The sequence below is a fragment of the Oculina patagonica genome, chromosome 4 (assembly GCF_052425735.1).
Source record: "Oculina patagonica isolate OP01 chromosome 4, crgOcupat, whole genome shotgun sequence".
Classification (NCBI taxonomy): Eukaryota; Metazoa; Cnidaria; class Anthozoa; order Scleractinia; family Oculinidae; genus Oculina; species Oculina patagonica.
In genome coordinates, this window is record NC_135761.1 from 10,724,497 (window position 1) to 10,744,977 (window position 20,481).

General features: G+C 39.5%; 1 protein-coding gene across 1 annotated transcript; it reads right to left on the reverse strand.

Annotated features, from left to right (window-relative positions):
- Positions 1-420: 420 nt before the first annotated feature.
- Positions 421-19,850, reverse strand: LOC144649546 (TBC1 domain family member 31-like). Its single transcript, XM_078509060.1, has 25 exons — positions 19,710-19,850; positions 19,461-19,616; positions 18,872-18,987; positions 18,191-18,369; positions 17,517-17,701; positions 17,185-17,314; positions 16,851-16,940; positions 15,124-15,234; positions 14,257-14,457; positions 13,555-13,634; positions 13,141-13,287; positions 11,989-12,122; positions 11,487-11,620; positions 9,827-10,006; positions 9,149-9,328; positions 8,165-8,217; positions 7,353-7,505; positions 6,243-6,378; positions 5,577-5,669; positions 4,905-5,045; positions 3,836-3,952; positions 3,288-3,365; positions 2,672-2,810; positions 1,484-1,612; positions 421-796 (listed from the first exon to the last, which is right to left on the reverse strand). The coding sequence occupies exons 1-25, from the start codon at positions 19,784-19,786 to the stop codon at positions 654-656; spliced, it is 3,282 nt and encodes a 1,093-aa protein (XP_078365186.1). The 5' UTR covers positions 19,787-19,850; the 3' UTR covers positions 421-653.
- Between the last annotated feature and the right edge of the window lie 631 nt (positions 19,851-20,481).

Genomic DNA, 20,481 nt, shown 5'->3' on the forward strand with positions numbered 1-20,481 from the left:
AGTCTAATTTACAGTCTCCAGGAAACCGCCAATTGTAGAGCAGTTTTCATGTTTTTCAAACACTCTCAGCGCAAACTGATAACAAGGTTATCACTGCAGTAAAAAGAGTAATCGCCTCGCCAAAACTCGGGAGTTTAAACATACATTTTGTAAAACGCGAGAAAAATCGGCGCTATCCAAATCGAAATTTGGCTTGTTTATTTACCTGATGCCACTTCGAAAATACGTCATAGCTATTATTGGCTAGAAACTTTGTACAGTGTGAAACCAATTAACGTTATTCGGAGAAACAAGTAACTTTTCGGTTGTAATCCCGTGTGCAAGTACTGCCTGAGCCTGCAGTTTTCGGTAGACAGCAGCAGGTTGCTAAGTAACATGACATGTTCTATGACGAAGCCTGACGTAACAACCTGAGTGTAGTTGTTTTTATTGGTTAAGATAATCGGAAATTCTTTGGGCGGGAGTTTTAACAGAAAAACGACTGTTTCTCCGACTACGTTGGAGTTGGAAAACTTAGCCAAAGCTACTCTTATTTAGCTGTAACCGACAAGCTACGAAGTGACCTGTACAAGACCTCGGTTACGATATATTTACAATAAATCATTCTAAAATATGCCAGATAAACGTCAATAAAATTTGACACAAACTGGTAGTTATTGTTGCGCTGTATTTCCCATAAAGTCAGGTGGACGTTGTTGTCTCCTGGCAGCAAGTCGTTTTCTAAGATCTCTCACTTCAGCCATAAGTTCCAGTTCACGCTTTTCAAAAGTTCCTCGCTGACGTTCTAGTGAGGGTTCTGTGACAATAAAAACAGCAATTTTATGTCAGGAAAATTGAATGCCAGTGGACTGTAAAAAGGTAATTAAATCGCGGAGAATGACGTTTCATTTTTCATGAATTAGGCGTAAAGAGCTGTTTCCATTTTCTCTGAAGTTTTAGCAAGGTAGGCTCGATTTCCAGCCGTTTTGTGAGCCTACGTTCCTTGCCCCACAGCGTTCATTGGGGGGAGGATGACACACCCGACTCACCAAACGGCTGGACATAGAGCCTTCTAGCAAGGGGGTCCCGATATTAAGTTAAGGGGTGAAAATACTGGTGGGAAAATTGGAAAAATACCCATATAAGGTAACAGAATCTAGCCACGCTCCAGACAAAACTCATTTCTTGACAAACAGCTCCTGCTTATTTGCGGCTTACTTTGTACAAACATAGTTCGTAGAGGAGAGCTTTGTAACATGCCCAATGTAGCAACTGTAAAAATGTAACATGAAACACCCTCCAATGTACTAAGGCACTATTTTCAACGCCTGCTAGTGAACATACAGTAAGTCAGCTGTCATTCAGGAGAAGTTACATTGTAAAAAAATAATTAAATAAATAAGGTTCTGCTTCTTGATTTGTAACCTTTTTTCTGAACCTGTCAAAGACTGAAACTTAAAGTAATAGCTTCCTTTGAGACAAGTGACGGACAATAATTTCTTACCTTGAGAAGAAATTGGAGTTCCGCTCGAGTCCCAGTCCGTTGTTGCACTGCTTTCTGTGCTACTGGGTTTAATAGCACTTAACGGTCTTCTGGCCTCACCCGGTACTTGACGAATGTCCCTTAGACGAGCTACGTTACGTAAATGAAAATAAAATGCCTGTTATTAAACGCAAAGCCCTTCTTAGAGCAGTTTTCAATTTAGTGTCGTAAAACCAAAACCAAGGTAATTACTCTGGCCAATCACAAAGGACACAGTCGAAGCAAGTGAACCAATGACAACTCGAAGCAAATACATGTAGCCGGCACGAAGCGCGGGAAAACGTGCGCGAGCGAGTGACGATTGGTTTTGGTTTTAGTTCTGATTGGCTGAGAAAGTGGCGCGAGATTTTTTAACCAATCACTAAGCGTAGTAATGCAAAACCAAAGCAAACGCAATTTACTTTCGACACTCGAGTGAAAACCGCTCTAAAGGGACTATGTCACGAATTTTAGCTAAATTTAGGCATGGGAAATGACCATCAAATTCGGTGAAAAATAAAAAATAACCTCTTAAAACAGTGAAAGAACATTTCAATAACACAGCAAAAACAAAAGAGGAGGGGTACTGGGGGGGGGGGGCATGGCCAAAAAGTGAAGAGAATTAAAACGGATTGCGATGTTGGTTTTTGAAATATTGTTGGGCTGAACAGTTTTTCAAGTTAATCTTGATTGATTGTAACTTTAAATTATAAAGCCCGGGAAACACATTTGATTGCAAGGAAGCTATGGTTTTGTCATTGATATCCATAGAACTAATTTCTTTGCAAACATTTAGTTTCATAGCGATTATTTGGCAAAACAAAATAAAATAAACTTAACTCAGCCGTGACACAGTCCCTTTATTGTTTAACTATATATAACCTTAACAAAATAAACACGAGAACTTTGAGATATCTATATTATAAGCATGACGGATATGCCCCTTGACGTAACTGTACTGTAACCGCAGCTCGCAAGTATGGTTTAAAACTTTACAATTAAAAATCCACACAAGATACAGAGGAAAATGCCATTCCTCGCAAATGTTTGGTGTTTTTTTCTTAGTTTCGCCACGACCTTACTCTGAACATAGACCATTAGTCTCCAGAGGATAAAAGCTAAGCTAAAAGCATGGAACAAACAAAATAAAACAATAGGTAATTTACGCACAGAATGACTCCGAATCATCACTGGTCAAGACACGATCTCGTGACAGCGCGTTTAACAGATTCATACGTCTTCTTTCCTCTTCAGCGGCGATAGCTTTCTCTCGTCTTAGCTCAGATTGTTTTCTAGCCACTTCGTCATTCTGCAAAGACATTTCTCTGTAAGTTTTAAGTTGGAATCACCAAGAAAAGGTAAAAGTTCCTTTTTCTGATCAAACTTTTATTCGTAGCGTGAATAAAAACGATGTTAAGAAACCCCCCGTGAAAACGCTACCTTTCGTCACATTTTAGCAGCTTAAAGAGACTTTGTCACGGATTTAACCAGATTTTGAACGGCCAAAGCTAAAATGATGGTCCCGCGTTATTAAAGCTTGTTATATTGGAGCACTGAAACTGTTAAGCTGCGTCTTTGGCCGCGGATGGCTCGGATGGAAATGGATTGCAATTTGAAAAATTATGGCTTGACTTTTCAAGTTGTTTCCGCGCGTCTTCAAAAATAGATATTTTTAGCCGCTTTCCACTAATTTTAGAGCAGTTTAGACCAAAAATCTGCGAAATACCTGTGACGTAGCCCCTTAACAAAAGACGCTGCAGTGAAATGCTTCTTATTAACGTCCTACCTCTTTGTTCCTCAGCTCGTAAACAAGCGATTGAACTTCGTTTTCTCTTTCTTTGTTCTCCAAAACATGCTGGGCAACCTAAAATGGTTATTAAACGATAAAATAAAAATCCTGTATTGTGGGGAATAAAAAGGGTTTGTGCTTGGACGTGGACGAAATGAGCGTTACAAATACTTGAGACACCAAAAGCGGTGAAATTGTGTTATTGGACGCTAACTTGCAGACTGAAAACAGTCTTAATCTTTTTCCCTCTGGAACGTCGAACTAGAAGCAAGCAACAGGAGACATAATGAGAACGATCGCGCGGCAGTTTGCGCTGCTTTTCATTTTAAAAGTAAGGGGTGGTCCATTAGCCATTAGATTTTTGATGGGAGGGAGTGAGTGCAAAAACCCCCCAAAAATCGAGCAAGGCCTCCCGAATAGAAAGAAAAATCGAGCAAAGCTGTTACGAAAGAAAAAAGAACGAGCGATATATAAGTGACTAAGAAGTTTTTAAATTACAACGGGGGTTTTACGGCAGTCATAGTGAACTAATTCGAAAATCCAACCTTCACTTCATTCAGCTCTCTGTGGAGATCGTCCATTCGGGTCCTCAGTTCCACCTCTTCTTCCAAGTTAACAGAAGCGTGTTTCTGTTGAGCCTTAGCTAACTCCTCCTGAGAAATCTGATTAGAAACATGACATGTGTAAATTAGACCACTACGCGTATTATCGAACTATTCTGTCGCAAGCTTGAGGTTATGGGGAAATCGCTCAACCGGTAACAATTTTATCAGTTTAACAAAAAGTGTCTGTAACTTAAATGAGGAGAAGTCAAATCTAAAAGATCAATGACAGACAGACATTTTCAATCGATAAGACAGTGCAGCCGTGAAATAAAAACATGCTCTATGTCAAAACGTTTTCTTAAAAGGGAAGATTCAAAACGCAATCGAAAAGATTTTAGCACTTCCAGTCCGAATTTTTGTAGCTCTAACCTATGCGAAAAAAAAAGACAAATGTAACACAAAAAGAAAAGATCAAACAGTAATTACTGCGTTAAGAAATTAGTATGCCATGCAGGCAGTTCATGTTGTAGAAAAACGAAAAGATGAACGTTCAAGAGTACCAAAATGGACAGATTGTAGGAATGCCAATGTTGCGGCCACCGACGTAAAGTGCATTTTCAGTAAAATTCAAAAAAAAAAATGTCACGTTCTTTCAATTTCTGGAAATACCAGTAGCTCTACTTGGATAAAAGGGTCACTAGACTTGTCTATGATAAAATTTTGTCCAAATTCTCCTCGTTTCTTTACAACCAAACCAGACACTAGACACTCGAGAAGCTCGCCAGGCTAGCTAGAAAGGGAGTAGGGGACAGGGGGAAGAACCTCTCAATTCCCGTACCTTTTCCTCCCACTTCTCGCCCCTTAGCATTGTGGTTCCCTCCTCTTTGTCCCATTTCTTTTGCAAAACATAACGAAACATTACGGTTTTCATTCATTTTCTCCCGGTTCCCTCCACCTTGGGAATCCCGCTTCCCGCTCTCGCTTCTCTTGCCTCCCGTCCCTTTTCGGCTCCCGGGCTCCCGCCCTCCCGTCCCCTCGCTAGAACCCAATGACTAATTTCAGTACTGACCCTTTGTGAATCAATGTCCACCTCTTGCACGGCGTCTATTGTTCTTTTAAACAGTTGTTCTTCCAGTTCTTGTTGTTTACGCTGGATCGTTTGTTCTGATCGCTGCTTGAACGAACTCTGGAGTTCATCGCGAATCAAATCCTGTTTCGTTCACAAAGTAATACATTTCTGTTAGAAAAAGTTTACCAGTTCCGTGTTACACAAAGAAGCGTTTCCTATAATGGCTGTTAGTGCCGGTACATACCTTGAAATAAACGCAATGTTTCGTTCTCTTTGTAACAAGAGCGAAACAAAATTGTGAATGTGAAACAAGTTACACGAACTTGAAACATTGCTTAAGCCAGCAAAAGGACAAATCTGGGAAGGCTGGGATGAGTTATGCAAAACAAGAGTCTGGGAGGGGTTCACAAAAAAGAAAAATTGGGGGGTCTGGGATGGGTCTGCAAAACAAGAAATCTGGGGTTCTGGGATGGTGTCTCTAGGAGTCTGTGATCGGTCTACAAAATGACAAAGCTGTAGAATGCGATGGGTCATAAAACGAAACAGCAACTTGGAAAGTCTGGTATGGGAGAAGCATAAATAGAAAAGATAACGATTTTTTTTAACAAGTGCTGGTGTGAAGCGTTACGCACTAATGACCCACATAACAGCTGGGGAGGTGACTACACATACCTGTTGAAGCATTTCTTTTTGTGCTTGAAGCTCCAGCCCCTTTATCTCAGCATCCTCTATGGCATGTCTTGTTTCTTGCTCTCTTAGCAATGCCTAAAAACATCAACAAGGAGAAGACCAATATACAGTCAATAGCTCTCGTTATAGCGGACACGCTCGGGGCGTCGTTTAGTGTCCGTTATAGCGGGAGTCAATTCCAGTCAAACCCCTTTTGCCGGGGATCTGAATTTTGTCCGTAATAGTGAGTGTCCGCAATAGCGGGGTGTCCGCAAGGCGAGAGTTGAATGTAGCCGCAAAAACAAAAGACGACCTGATATTTTTTCCTGAATTTCATCCAAAAACTAAAGCCGAGCTACCGCCTCAAAGCATAAAAATTTCAAAAACAGTCTGCCTATTTTCTACAATATTTACTGATAGACTGTGCATTTTTGCAGAGAGCAAGTTATATCACATTTTGTACATGGTCTAATTTTATTTCATTAAACTTTAAAGCATGCTCGGTTTGCAGGACGCTTGACTCCTTCACAACGTCTCGTAACTGCCAAAGTATAAATTGGCATTTTGCGCCCAAAAGGTCTGAAATGTGGTATGTTCCATGTACCTTAAAGTTATAGCTGTAGAACTTGTTTAATTTAAGAATGCTGGGTGGCCTGTGACTCTACTTACCTTGCGTTCTATTTCGTCATCAAGTCTTTGTAGCTCTGTCTCTTTCAGTGTCTGCTGGTGATGCATGAAGCGTCTGCGAACAGCGTCTAGCAGCTGTAGTTCTCGCAGATGAATTTCTCGCTTCATTGCCTGCAATCTTAGTAACACCAAACAAGAAACGTTTAGTGAAGTATTTCATTTATGTCGCATTGGGCTGCTCTTCGTAACAGAGTTATTGTCTTTAGAAAAGACCACAGTCGAATGTCCGCCAAAGGACATCTCCCGGACACCTCCCTTTGGAGGACACTTATTTATGGTCCCAGTCACATGCAAACACTACATTTGTAAACTCCCATAAGCAGACAGTTTCTTAAAGTGGACACTTTCTCCGGTCCCAAGAGTGTTCGCTTACGGGAGTTTCCAAGACTGCATTTCTCATTTTGTCATTCCCCCCTCCCCCCCCCCCCCCACCAAACAAAAAACAATTTCATGTCTAAATTAAGACGCGTCTTAAAGAAGACCAGCTTAAATTTCCTGCCCCAAAATAAGCAGCGTTGGGTTTTAGACACACCTTGTTTTAGTCGCAAGGTGGGATTTTGTACTCCCAGTTTGCGTCTTATTTAATCTGCGTCTTACACTCTTTTTTTGATTGCTATAACAACGTCTAATTTTCGGCCTAGGCTGAATGTTATTAACTTTTTCGAAGATTTGAGCCTAAAATGTTCTTAAAATGTTCTTATTTTTTAAATTACTAAACAAAATGGTATTGCAGTAAATTCATTTCTAACCGATATGTACATGTTCACGTCAACAATGAATGATCACAATGTTGGTTACAGGTCAGGATTTGAATAAGGATTTATTTATTTAGTACATATTTTTGTCATTCACAACAAATAAAAAAAAATTAATTCGTTCTTTACCAAATTTCAGCCTTGGGCATGTTCTTGAATTTTGGCTCTTATTAGCCTCAACGTTCTAATAAAAAGGTATCTTATTTAAAAAAAAAAGACTGTCTTTTTCTCATGAATCACCAATTTATCAGAACTAACATAAAGGAAATCTAGGGCACTCTGTGAGGAAAACTAACTTTCGAGTTTGGGTGTCTTCCCCGGTCACTTATGTACAAACCTGCTTCTCTGATCTGTCAGTTTTTGTTCTTCTTGGCCTATCATCGCTCTCCTCTGATTCTCAGCGTCTACCATCAGCTCCTGCTGCCGGTAGAACGCTTCTTCTTCTTGCTGTCGCTGAGCTGCTACTTCCTTCATCTCCTGTGCCAGTTGTCTGAAAAACAACAATTGCGCATCTCGTAATGCGGATAATTTTACGCATGATAAGCGCGCGCACATTAAGAAAATGGCGGCTTTTTCTACGTGGCTTGCAAGAGAGATAAATCGTCGTTTTCTCGTAAACGAGTACCGGGACCTATATTTTTTCGATTTTTCTAAGACTGGCAACCACCTTGAACAAATTTCTATTGTAGAAAATTAAATAATATACGGAAATGTGAACTTATCCAGTACTCGTGTTTATGTAATTGTTGATATTGTAAGGAATTATAGCGTTTATTCAACGTACCGTCTTCTTGCTCTTAAACGAATACCGGGACCCCTCTTTTTTTTGTTCAAAAATAAAGTTCTCTTAGAATAAACAACCAGTAGGCAAAGTTTGAGCGAAAATCTATTGTCAGTTGTATTTCGATGGAATGATCTTAAACGCATTCTCGTTAGGTCTATTTTTATACGGTTAAGGTTATTTTTTGTTGGGGCTTGGGTTAGTATACAGTCTGCAATTTACACTGGCTTCTGTAAAGCACGCGGAAAGTTGAAGGAACACGCTACTTGTATATTCTTTCTTTTCTTTTTCTTTACATTTTTTTTAAATTTCTCGAGCGCTTTCCAAAACCGTATGCAAAGACACAAGCTGAGTAGTTCAGTCCACACCTTTGTCTTAAATATTCCAATTCCTCCTGACGGATTCGTTCCCTTTCTTGGACCTGTCAGACAGTAACAACAAAAGTGATGAGTCAGATGCTATTTTAACGGTTCAGTGAAGTTAATAATTTTCAGGTGTAGAGTAGTTCTTTAAAAAATAACCCGAGGTAGTAGACCTCTTTAAGAGGTTACGTCTCCTCCACGCTCTAAAAACTTTTGAGATTCGACCCGCAAAATACAATACAGAGATCCATATAGTATCACTGATTGGTTGTTGCTCAGTTTGAATTTTCGCGCGCAAAGAACAACCAATCGGAGACGCTTTACCGAACTCTGTAAAGCTACGTCATCATCATGGAATTCTCTTAAAAAGGCCTGGCTAAACTAGGAAACATTGTTGCGGATGTAAATGTTTCCCAGTTTAGCCACGCGTGAAACATTTGTTTTGCTTTGCTTCACGGAAACAAAAAATGTTTCTGCCTGAAGTCAAAAACATTTTAGCTCCCCGGACATAAATTTTGCTCCCGAAACATATGTTGCCCAGTTTAGCACCCTGCGAGCAGAGCCTCTTTTTACTTCCCTGCGGTTGAGATTTGGGAAGTAGAAAGAGGCTCTGCAAGAATCGTGTAATTTCTTTGAAATCGCCGCAGCCCCAAAGTTTGGGCTGGTCAGCAGAGCCCTTTCTTCTCAAGTATATCAGTGGAAAAGAAAGGGCTCTGCTCGCAGGGTGCCAGTTTAGCCACCATGAAAGCAATGTCGACCAGCTTTTTTGCATGCGTGACACTTTGTTCCCGGGGCATTGTTGCCTAGCTTAGCCACTCGGGCAGCAAAACATTTTCCTTGCTTCCCGCTAATTTAGCCACCTAGGAAACATGATAAGGAACGATGTTTCCGCAATAATGTTTTCTAGTTTAGCCAGGCCTTAAGAATCTCACCCAGAAAGTAGCAGACAATCGAGCAAAGTAAATAAGCATCGTATGGTAGCAAGTTTACCTGATAATCCACAATAAACTTGGGGTATTTGTTGAAGATGGGGTACTGTCCTCTCGTCAGTGGAATGAACGGTTCCAGCATTCTCTTGGGGTTCACCTCTGCTGGGGTACTGTCCTGCAAGCGGTAAGCTTCACGGATGACCGTGCCAACCTCCACCGCATTCCGGTTATGAAAGTAGTACTAGGGACAAATATACAAGTCTTACCGTCACAGGACCTACCTTAGTATAAGAATAACGTTCGTGTTAATTAAGGTATTTGAAATCAACGCGACTTAAACTAACGCGAATTGAAGAAAAAATTGCTTTCTAGTAAATTAATGGAAATAAACGCGAAAGAGGGGGCAACATTTCCAAATGAAGGAAGTTAACGCCACGTAAACAAAGAGAGACAACAGGAACAAGTTAATTTCAACACCAAGTGTATATAATCGTAAACGGAAACAATGTTCGTGGTACTTTCCGCGAAGGAATCTGACCGCTTTGAGCGTTGTTTATAGTTAAGGTGATTCCGGCATATTTCCACCCTGATAAAATAATGCTTTTTTTAGAGGTGTTCTTTTTGTTCATCGGCTTTTGAAATAAAATAGAAACTATTTTTTACGCTGTTTCTGAGGGTGAGAGGACGAAGCTTTTTTAAAACCTAAAACTTTCAAATCCGACAATGAACTATTTCTTACCTCAAAGTCCTCTTTTCTTGTACACTGCAGCAGAGCTTTGCGTGACACAATAGCATAGGCGACCACAACAAAAACAAGGAATGCAGGATGATTGGAAAAAATGTTATCCCAAGCTCTGAGCCACTCCTCCTTGGTAAGAACCTCAGATAACAGCGTCTGTAGCAATGGCCAGGCATACAACTACAGAGGAAACAACAGAATTAACATCTCTATGAATCGGTTGTTTTGTGTGTGTGTGTGTGTGTTTTTTTTTTCACCTTTTTGCATCTCAGAGAGAGATTTCTGGATACAAACGATGCTTTCATTTGGACAGGAGTGACTCAGTAGGCCGCAGCTATGATAGCTGCGGACATTCTTTAGTTTCTACCTTCCTTCAGCTTTAATAACAAAGACCCGTAATGTAACTGAGATCTCCGCTGTATTTCTGTGCTTGGCAGGTTCGCAGTCGTCAACACTGCAGTTTAAGAGCCATGTCATGAAGTACCACACAATCCTTGTTACTTTCGATTAAGCGGCCTTTCCCCATCGTTACTTTTGGAGAGTCACAACTTTCAGGGTACCAGTGGGCCATTATTCATTTTTATTAATAAAATGATTAATGATATATCTGAAGAGATGAAAAGGATTATCTTGTTGAACATAATTTATATAACGTAAAAATAAATAAACTGAGTAACTGATATTGTCTTGGGGATAAGAGTAAACTATAACAAATACTGGTGTTGTCTCCACTGCTTCCCATAACACGTCAAGTTACGTTTGAGGTCGCTTCTTTCAGGATTGGCTAACAACTGTGGAATTTTATCGCTAGTTTAGGGAGAGGGAGGGACTTTACTTTCGGAAATTTACGGTAATAAATCCATTTTTGCAAAGAAAATACAAGGAAAACCTAAAAATACCAATTTTCTGAGTAGAAAAGCACAAAAGAGGAAGTAATACTGTGAAACCAAAAATCATCGAAGGACGTTTTAAAGTGGGGGATGATTAACCAGACAACCTTATTTTTTAGCCAAAGAGAGGCCCAAAGGGTCGAGAAAAATTATTTTCGAGAGTGGGCCCCTTCCTTATTTTAGGGCCTGGATGATCGGCCCCCCCACTTAGCTGAAGGTCTGAAACCACTACTGTTAACATGGGTTACGAATGACGAACTGGAAAATAATTAACTTCGGTGATGATAATCGCGGGTATGGTCAATTCTCAGGGAGGAAATTAAGATTTCAATTGGTACACTTTTCTCCGACTGTTGGTGAGTTTTAGGCCCCGTCTACACTGACCCGGGTAAATTTGAAAACGCATCTTTTTTTCTCCGGTTAGGCCAACCGTCCACACTGAAACGGCGTTTTCGGTCACCGAAAACGGAGCTTTTCAAAAACGCTCACCAATGAGCGTTTGGACTTGGAGCGTGAAATAGTGTATTTTTATATTTTATTGTAAATAATTTTAGAGGGCCACTGGTTTGTTAGTATTTTTTATATTATTTTAGTGCTACCCTCGTTAAATAAAGACTTTACTTTTACTTTTACTTACTAATGAAGCGTATCGTTTTTAAATTTACTCGGGTTAATGTGGACGGAAAACATTTTACGCGGCGTTTTCAAATTTCTCCGTTTTCAAATTTACCCGGGTCAGTGTGGACGGGGCCTCAGTGAGGTGGTCTTACCTGTGATGTGACATTACAGCTGACAAAATGCTGCATGAGTCTTTTATCGTGATGTACCAACACGTTCTCCACCATACCAAGAATGTTCACAGGAGGGTTAGGAAAAAATTCAAACCAGTGCTGACACCAATTTACTGACAAGAAAAAAAAAATTGACAATTAATGGATATGACAAATCAAGAGCAAGACCAATGCTTGGTTTACAGGTATTCTACACGCGCATTTTCCCGTGCCTAATCACGTGTTCCACGTTTTCCCGCGCTTGGCACACGTGTTTCATGTTTTCCTGTGCTTGGCACGGGTTGCATGTTTTTCCACATTTGGTCACGTGATTTATGTTTCCCCGCGCTTTGCACGTGTTGCATGTTTTTCCGCACTTGGTCACGTGTTTCATGTTTTTCCGCGCTTGGCACGGGTTACTTGTTTCTGCCTTGACTTCTGCTTGGTTCAATGCGTTATTTGCGTGCGCACCTGATCGCCAGTCACTCAACAGATCACTTACTCAGGATTGTTGCTATCATCTCAAAACAGATCAGCTGATTGTTCTGGAACAGTTTGACGAAAGGAAAGGACAGAAGAGCCAGGTAATCTACTTCACCAAATATGGCTGACCAGTGGGCTAAGGCTGATAACGTTCTACGATAAAATCAAGATATAGTCTTAATCTGTACACAATAAGCGCCTGTACATTCTCAAACGTATTAATAATTCATCAAGTTAAAACAAAGAAAATCATAACCGTGAAGGAGGTTTGGTACCCGGTCTTAATTAGCATAGATTGTTACGATTTTATTTGTCCATTTACTCCATAGTTTTTGCTTCGATCGAGAAGATATATCAAACACTCGAGACAGTGTTTCGTTGGCTATCCAAACACCTCTAATTTCGTCAAAAATACTCCGCTGCGCGACGGTCGTATTTTCAACTCTCTTCCTCGATGTTTGGGATATCCCGATGAAACACTGTCGCCCGTGTTTGATGTATTACGTAAATAACTTGAAATTAAATCATTTTCAAGCCGCGCAATTACCTTAAAATTCCGCTAATGCGCCCTGCGCTCTCGTCTTAGTTTTGTCCAAAAGGGTTTTTGGTGAGCAAATTTTCAGGTAGGCTTACTACTAGAAAAAAATTTGCGTTTTAAAAAATAGTTGGGCTTATGTCTGGAAGGAATTTTGTGTGCTCATTAGAATACTGTAATTGGTTAGACTCTAACGATATGGCAGACACAAGCTCTAAGCAAGCAACAAGGTTTATGTTCAGTTATAAAAAAAAAAAACATCCAAAGCCACTGATACTGTAACGATGTATTAGCAAACATTTCCTTTACTATTTTATTTAACTTGAGCCCCAAGTTTTACATAGAGAAGGGGCGGGGTTGTTAGAAATATTTTAATTTTACTTTAGTTAAAGTTATCCACATTTTTTTACACCTCTCTCAGTATCATTCCCCTTTTTATCTATTTAATGTGCTTATATCTTTTTGATAAATCTAAGGGGTGGCTAGCCACCCAATCAACCCTGCCCCTGGATCCACTCCTGAATATCTTGAGCCTGGCACTGAGAGGGATAAAATAAATCTGGTAAGGAGGCTTGCTAGCAGCCTGCACACAAAACTGTTCACCACAATAATTAAATCTATATTGTAATTACCAACCTCTGTAAAACTCTTAACAGTTTTCTACTTTTTATTGGATATTCTTCATGGAGCCTCGCAAAAGCATTGTGAGTCCCTTTGTCCACCAAGCTGCTGTAAGCTGCATGGTTCTCGGGAAGTTTGAGAAGTGATCTCCAAATAAACATTCTGCAAAGAAAGTGAAAGAGGGTGACAGTCTTTCTACAATGTACACCAGGAGATGGAGAGTAAGTAGCATGGAAACAGGTTCTATAGCTGGGGATGATGAGAAAGGCTAATGGGTGAGAGCAGGGGAAGGGGGGCAGCCTGGAGACTTAGGGACGAGCTGCTCCTGGGGCAGTAAAAGACAGTTCCAAAGAACTGTCTGAGGTGGATAAACTGCTATGGGACTTTTAGCCTGATTCCCTAATGTCTTCCTTGTTATGCTGGACATACCTGTATTTAGCAGGATACTCTCCATAGCCTTGTAGAATTGACTTTAGCCTGGCTTGATTGAGGCCTTCTGGCAGTTCTGTCTGTTGGGGGTTTGAGATTGTAAGAAATCAGTACTGACTAAGTAACTCATGTTTAATAACAGTTTTATGTAAGCCTCTACAGTCAGACTGACCTTGTAAGTTTCATGAGTATGAGACAGATCCTACATGTTACACAATTGTATGATTTCTTTCCCCCAGACATTGTAGGAGTGAAAATGCACCACTGAAAAGTGTGTAATGAGGGTTAACTGACTCTTTTATGTAATTAAATTTGGTATGATGTTACGATACCCCTGTGCAGTCCTGACACCCAGTGTGAAAACTTATTTTCACACTAGAATTCCGCTTTACAAGTCCACAAACAGAGGGAGCGAGCTAGAGAGAATGGTGGCAGACAATATGCAAAAATGGGTAAGCGCTCTCAAAACTGTACACAGCCTCTGCTTCAATAATGCTTCAGTTAGTCAGTAAATAAAATTAAGCTTCACAGCAAGGCTTAGAAGACACAAGCAAAAAATTAATCAACATGTTTGTTCACTTGCTGTTCTTTGTGTACCTTTGTTACACTGCAGAGGGCTTTGTAGCTGCCCCTAGCCCTATTTATGCATCATGGGTGCTAAAAATCTTACGTAAGAGTGACCAGACTATTTTGTGTAGCTACCTCAAGACCTGAGTCTGGACTTGTCCAAGATGCAGACACATCAACATTTTGAGTACGTGTTCTTGCTGGTGATTTGGCTTTGTTCCTTTTTGGTGTCCCTCCAACTTTAGTCATGGCACTTCCTAGCGACTGACCAGATTTGCCGCTTTGCCGGGACAGTGGTCTCTCTTCCCACACAGTTTTAACCAATGGTGGAGGTGGCTGCAACAGAAAAAGCAAAGTTGAAGACAATTCAATTTTAATTGTAGCCAGTTTGTGGTTCAAGAAATGTTGAAGGGTGTTTGGTGAGTTAAAAAAGCCCAAGCTCCCTGAGTTAAATTCCTGGTGGCAGTCCTTGAGTTTTAGACTGCAAAACAGTTGTGTTTTTTTTTTTCTAAAATCATTAAACAATCTCTTATCAAACGTGTGAGACACGAAACGCTGATTGTCTCGTGAGTCTTACACGCCTGTAGTATCACTCTCAGTTTTGACATTGGCTGCAGACCTCTCGTTTAAAGACCAAGCACATTGGCAAAAAATGTGACTGCTTTGCAGTCTATCCTTGAGTCTAATTCTTGGGACTTTACTTTTACAGGCCCTCCCGCCTACCAAGAGAATACTTAAGTGGGGGGTGGAAAATTACTTGAATGTCATTGTGCAACTGGATAAGAAACTGCTGGGTTAGGTGGGAGGGGGAAGGAGGGAAGGGTTCAACCTGATGGTATTACAGTGTATTAGGACCGCACCCTGGCAGAGTAGCAACTGAAGTACATTTTAATGGTAACTTTATATTCACTGTTGATCAAAAGATAGTCGCCTGTCGGTCATAAACTTTGTAAGCAAAGAGTGTTTAGTTTGACAAAAAGGATGTTGAGTTATTCAGTGTACCTTGGTAAAATGTTGTGACAGCGCAGGGACACTGTAAACATTGACATTACCATTGTCCATTACAGCTGCGACATATCGGCCATTTGAACTGAGGCTGAAGTTGTTAATCATCTGTCAAAGAGTTGGCATAAGGGAAAAAAATAATGTATATTGAGGAAAAGGAAAAATTACATATTAAATCAACACCAATAAAGCCCTAAGCGCTCTGTTTAACATTGATTGTAATACATAAAAGGTTACATTCTCTCAACTGATTAATATTAAAGTACCGAACAATGATTGCGATCACGATGGATAATGTGTGGTTCCAGGAACTGTCCATACTCCCCCACAGAAGGGATTGGAAATCTTGGGGGTGGAAGGGGTCCCAAAGCAGAGGGGTGGGGGTGGGGGGTCTTAGGCAAAATCCCTTTCATGGATAATTTATGGAAAGTTCTACATAATAAAAATGACCTGGTCAAAATAATTACACCATTTAAAAACTTTAAACAGAAAAATAAAAACAATTTTTGATTCAATTAAGTCATCATCAGTGTACAGTTAGTAATAAATTAAATTAATTATATAGCCGTCAGTAAATCCTATATTGTCAGCACAGCTATTTTTCCTTAATTTCTGGGAACTGTCCAATTTGGGATTAAATTTGGATAGTTTCAATTAGGATTTTTTGGTAAAATTCACAATCTGTCCAATTTAAAATAAATTGGACAGTTTCGTCTCGGCCAATCAAATCGAAGAAAACACAACATGTGATGGATATTAGCCAATTAGCACAAAGCATAGCGTCAGCGCTGTAAACTGGTCGCATTGTGAGTCGACAATGGCGGAATTTTATGGAGCAAGTTTGCTACGTTTTTCTATTCCTTTTGAGCTTTTCAGCAATAGAAACAACAAAGAGAAATTTTCTACGTTGTCAGAAGAGGAGCTAGCTACACTAAGAAGCAAAAACCAAGAGCAAAACACCTCCAATATTACAAAACTTGGGTGACCGTAAGTGCAGCGAAGCGAAGCAAGAAATCTGTCAGATATTCATCGCCATGAGGCATGAGCTAGATGCAATTCTTTGTCGTTTTTTGCTGAAATTCGAAAAGAAAAGACGGCGATGAAGTACGAACGATATAGTGGAAAGGAGTATGTCACATTCAAGAAGTTGTTAAGCTCTTCGGACACTTTGTTTACGACTTTCATTGATTGATGCAGTGTTTTCACTCACTTTGTAGCAAGCTTCGCAAACTCAGGTGAATAAAATTGCACTGTTTTGTTTAAGTTTTATTTGTGAATACAATGCTCTGAGTGAGTTGCATGTGCTGTGTTATGCATACTATTGTTGAATGCTTTTCCCGTTCTGGACATAAGTTTTGTTGTTTATGCTGGATTCACTGACTACAAGCTATATAATTAATATGTAACCGGACTACATGCTTGTCCAATTTTGGAAATATTTAGATTCAAAAAATTCCTCTGACAGCCAAATTTGGCTTCCCTCGGAATTTTTTTCATCAAATTATTTCCAAATTGGACAGCATGTAGACCAATTACGTATACTAATTTGAATGTGTAACTTTAAATTCAGCCAAAAATATACCTTTGTGAGCCTGTGCACATAGGGTATTAATTTTTCAGTCTTTTTTAAAACTTTTCAGTAAATGAATATTAATAGCAAAATATATACAGCAAATCTTCGAAGTCGGAAACACTAAGCAAATAATTTATAAATCTAGATGTACCTCGTCAGCACCTCCAATTTCAAACAGCTGTTTGCAAGCATGGATGTCAATAAACCGCAGAATGCCATCTTGAGACAGCACAGCAAGGGTCTAAGAGGAGCAAGCAAAAAATAAATTTCAAACTGAGCTGTTAAGTACTACTGACATTAATTGATTTAACAGTCGACTCTAGTTATAGCAGACACACTCGGGGAACCGTTTAGTCTCCGTTATAGCGAGAGTCTGTATTAGTGCCAGGAGTCATTTTCAGTCAAACCTCTTTTGCAGGGGTTCTGGGTTTTGTCTGTAATAGCAAATATCCTCAAGGTGAGAGTTGACTGTATTTGTTAGTTACCTGACTGCTCCCTCCATCAAAACTGTTGCTTATAAATTCCAGTTGCCTGACAAGTCGCACCCTTGCTGGAAGCTGAATAACATGGAGCAGACGCTTGTTCTCCAGACTCCATACATGAAGAAAACGAGACCTGCAAAAGTGAAGCAAAATGGCTAGAAGTGTTATTCTATATTGAAAGTCAGGACATTGCACATGGTGTAAAAAAGATATTTCAAAGGAAAAAAAATAAATACAATTAATCCAACAATTCAAATAAGCATTGTAGATTTTGCACACCTAGGATAAAAAGTTATGTTTTTGTTCTTTACTGTCTCACTATAAGCAGGACCTACCTTCCTCCAGCCACAAGTAACCGTCCATCTCTCGGAGTGGCTAACGCCCTATAATGGGGCTGTTTAGCCTCTTCAGGTGGCACAGGCAACTGAAATTTACACTTGAGTGTTTCTGAATCCCACACAAACAGGCTGTCATCTTTGAAACATGATACTATGGTATTGCTTAGTGGTAAGAAGAGAACCTGACGGAAACATAAAAGTTAATGTTTACGTTTTGACCACTACTAACCAGTAAATTATGTGTACAAAGTACATGTAGCTACAGGTAGTATCACTGTACTGGCTAATTTCCAAATTCCACCCTGAAAGAACATCTATTAACTGCATTGTCATACGTGTATCAGACAAGTTGAGTACGGTAAACAGTGATGTACAATGAAAAGGAGCATGATTCTGATTAATTGGTTCCCTGAACTGAGTCAGATATTTAAGAAGTCAGATCACTCACAAATTAATATCGTACAATTTGCTGATAAGTAAAATTGTTTTCCTTTTATGTCTTAACTTCCATAAAAGTGGCCAGAAAAAGCTAGTATTACATAACTTTGATGTGTATGTTTGCTAAGAATGGAGGCATTTTCAAGCAACCATTATAATAAAAATTGTATTTAACTAGCTGGTCTATCTCATGCTATTTCAATAAAATTTATTTACATTTATTTAATTCAAACCTGCTGGATTCCAACAGTCTGAGCTCCATTTAATGTCCTTTTGCGAGAAAATGTGTCCAGGTCCCACAATTGAGCTACAGAGTTTGATGATGTTAGTGCATAACGTCCTGAAGCATGGACTGATATACTGTGAACTGCTGAGTCATGACCTCTCATCCAGCTCACTAACTCGTGAGATTCTATAAATATCAATAACAAAACAGTGAGATCTTGAAGAACTTGTAAAATTAAGATTGGTACTTATTGATTTAACTATATTCAGGGTAAACACAGCTAAACTGCAGAATACCCTGCAAGTTATTTGCATTTTATCAAATAACAATCCTATTGCTATCTGCCTCATTCTTCAAAGAGTTCTCTGACTCAACAAATCTCATTTTTGATTTAGTTCATTTGTGGGGTGACTTCTACCAACACAGGTGTGATTGGTCTGGGTTATGCCTCAAAGTCCATCCAAGTTCTTCGTAAAAACTAAAATCTTAATTTTTCAAGAGGTTTTTCTAACCTCAGCACCAGAACAATTGTCAATAGCTTACATAATTTGTCAGCTATTGTTCTGGTGCTGAGGTAAGACGAAACATCTTACATTAAGATTTTACTTTTTATGGAGTTAACTTTATTGAATGGAAAAGTCTAAGCTAGAACTTAACCTTTACTTAAAAAAACGCTTAATAAATGCACCTGTATCATAACATCTTAAAGAATTATCAGCAAGAGCCACCAACACTTCATTTTTTCTCCGCAGACAAAAGGAAATGGCAGTGCATGGGGTTCCTGTTTTGTGAATTAAGGAGAACCTGAAAGATTCAAAGGAAAAGAAACCAATATCAATGTCCCCGTAATCGACTCTCATTTACACTTTCACACTCTCACTTATAAACGTCTCGCTTTTACTGTGTGCATAGTTAAAGCAACTGCCAAGGGTAGAAAACATAGAAGAAAACAGAAAACAACTGATATAACTTCATCAGTTAACTGATAAAGAAGTTTGCTAGATAGTTAGTCTAGTTATAATGCTTGTCATTCGTATTTTATCAAATATCAAAAAAGCTTACTTACACTCTTAAACTAGAAATCTTATTTTAAGAACAAATTTCTCAAAACAAATCGCGAATTAAGGACTTTTGTCTTAGCAAATTCTTAAATAAAAACGGTCACCTTAAATCAAGAGCAACCTTCTTAAAATAACAAATTACCTTTTTTTATTAAGCTAAGAAAAAGATTTAAAACTTCAGGTTTAAGAGTGTTAAGCTTAAGAACTTAAGCTTACCTATTCTTAGCCAAATCAAAGACAAAAACGTTTCCCTGGTGATCGCCGGCAGCAAAGGCTTCACCACTTGTATTAAAAGCCGTTCGAAGGAATCTGATGTTCCTTCCTTGTAACGAGAATGCACTTGATGTGGAATGACTTATGCAGACTATCAAACTGCATGCAGAGAAACAAAATAATCATAAATTGAAAACATGATTTTACGAGCTGTTGTTGAAGTGTAAATCTAAGAACTGCATATAAACTTACCCTTCCTCCGGAGATGGAGATGGTTTCCGCTGCCAAATCTTTCCTTCTTCTTTCTTATAAACGTCTAAACTTTGCATGTTTATTGAACTTGTCTCATTCAAGCAGTTTATCGCGAAGATTTGTTTCTCCCGCCATTTTGAATCCTCTCTTCTGGCTTAGTGACCAGGCTTATTCAAAAAGCTCGTTCCCAGGACTTTTAGGTCCTTGTCCCCGTGCGCCGCAGACGAAACTAAAACCTTGGTTACTAGTTTACTAGCCGGTGTTCTAAGACTGTCCCAAAAATACTCGGCAGGTTTTCATATTTGAAGCAACTTTTTATTTTCTTACCGAAGATTTCTGAAGATTCTCCGATTGTTGTTCGAAGGCCATACGAGCGTTTCCGAGCATTTTCGAACTTTTCCGAATATAAACGAAATTTTCCGAAGTTTCGAAGTTGTTTGAACTCACTCAGTAGACGGAATATCTCGACAAACCAATTTTACGCTGCACTCGCGATATTTTTGGCACCAAAACATGTGGGGGCCCGGGGGAGGGGGCTGAATCCCCCCAAATTTTCGTTTGGGGGGCTACAGCCACCCTGCCCCCCCCCCCCCCCATCTACTCCGCCGCCTATGATTCCTTCAAGTAGCCGGCAAAATGCAAAACCAAAGCAAACACGAACTACTTTCGACATCCAAGTGAAAATAGCTCGAACATGATCGCAGGTTATTCCGATCATGATATGAAAAATGTTATACTCATGAAACCATTTTGGACGAGTGGGAGCAAAGAG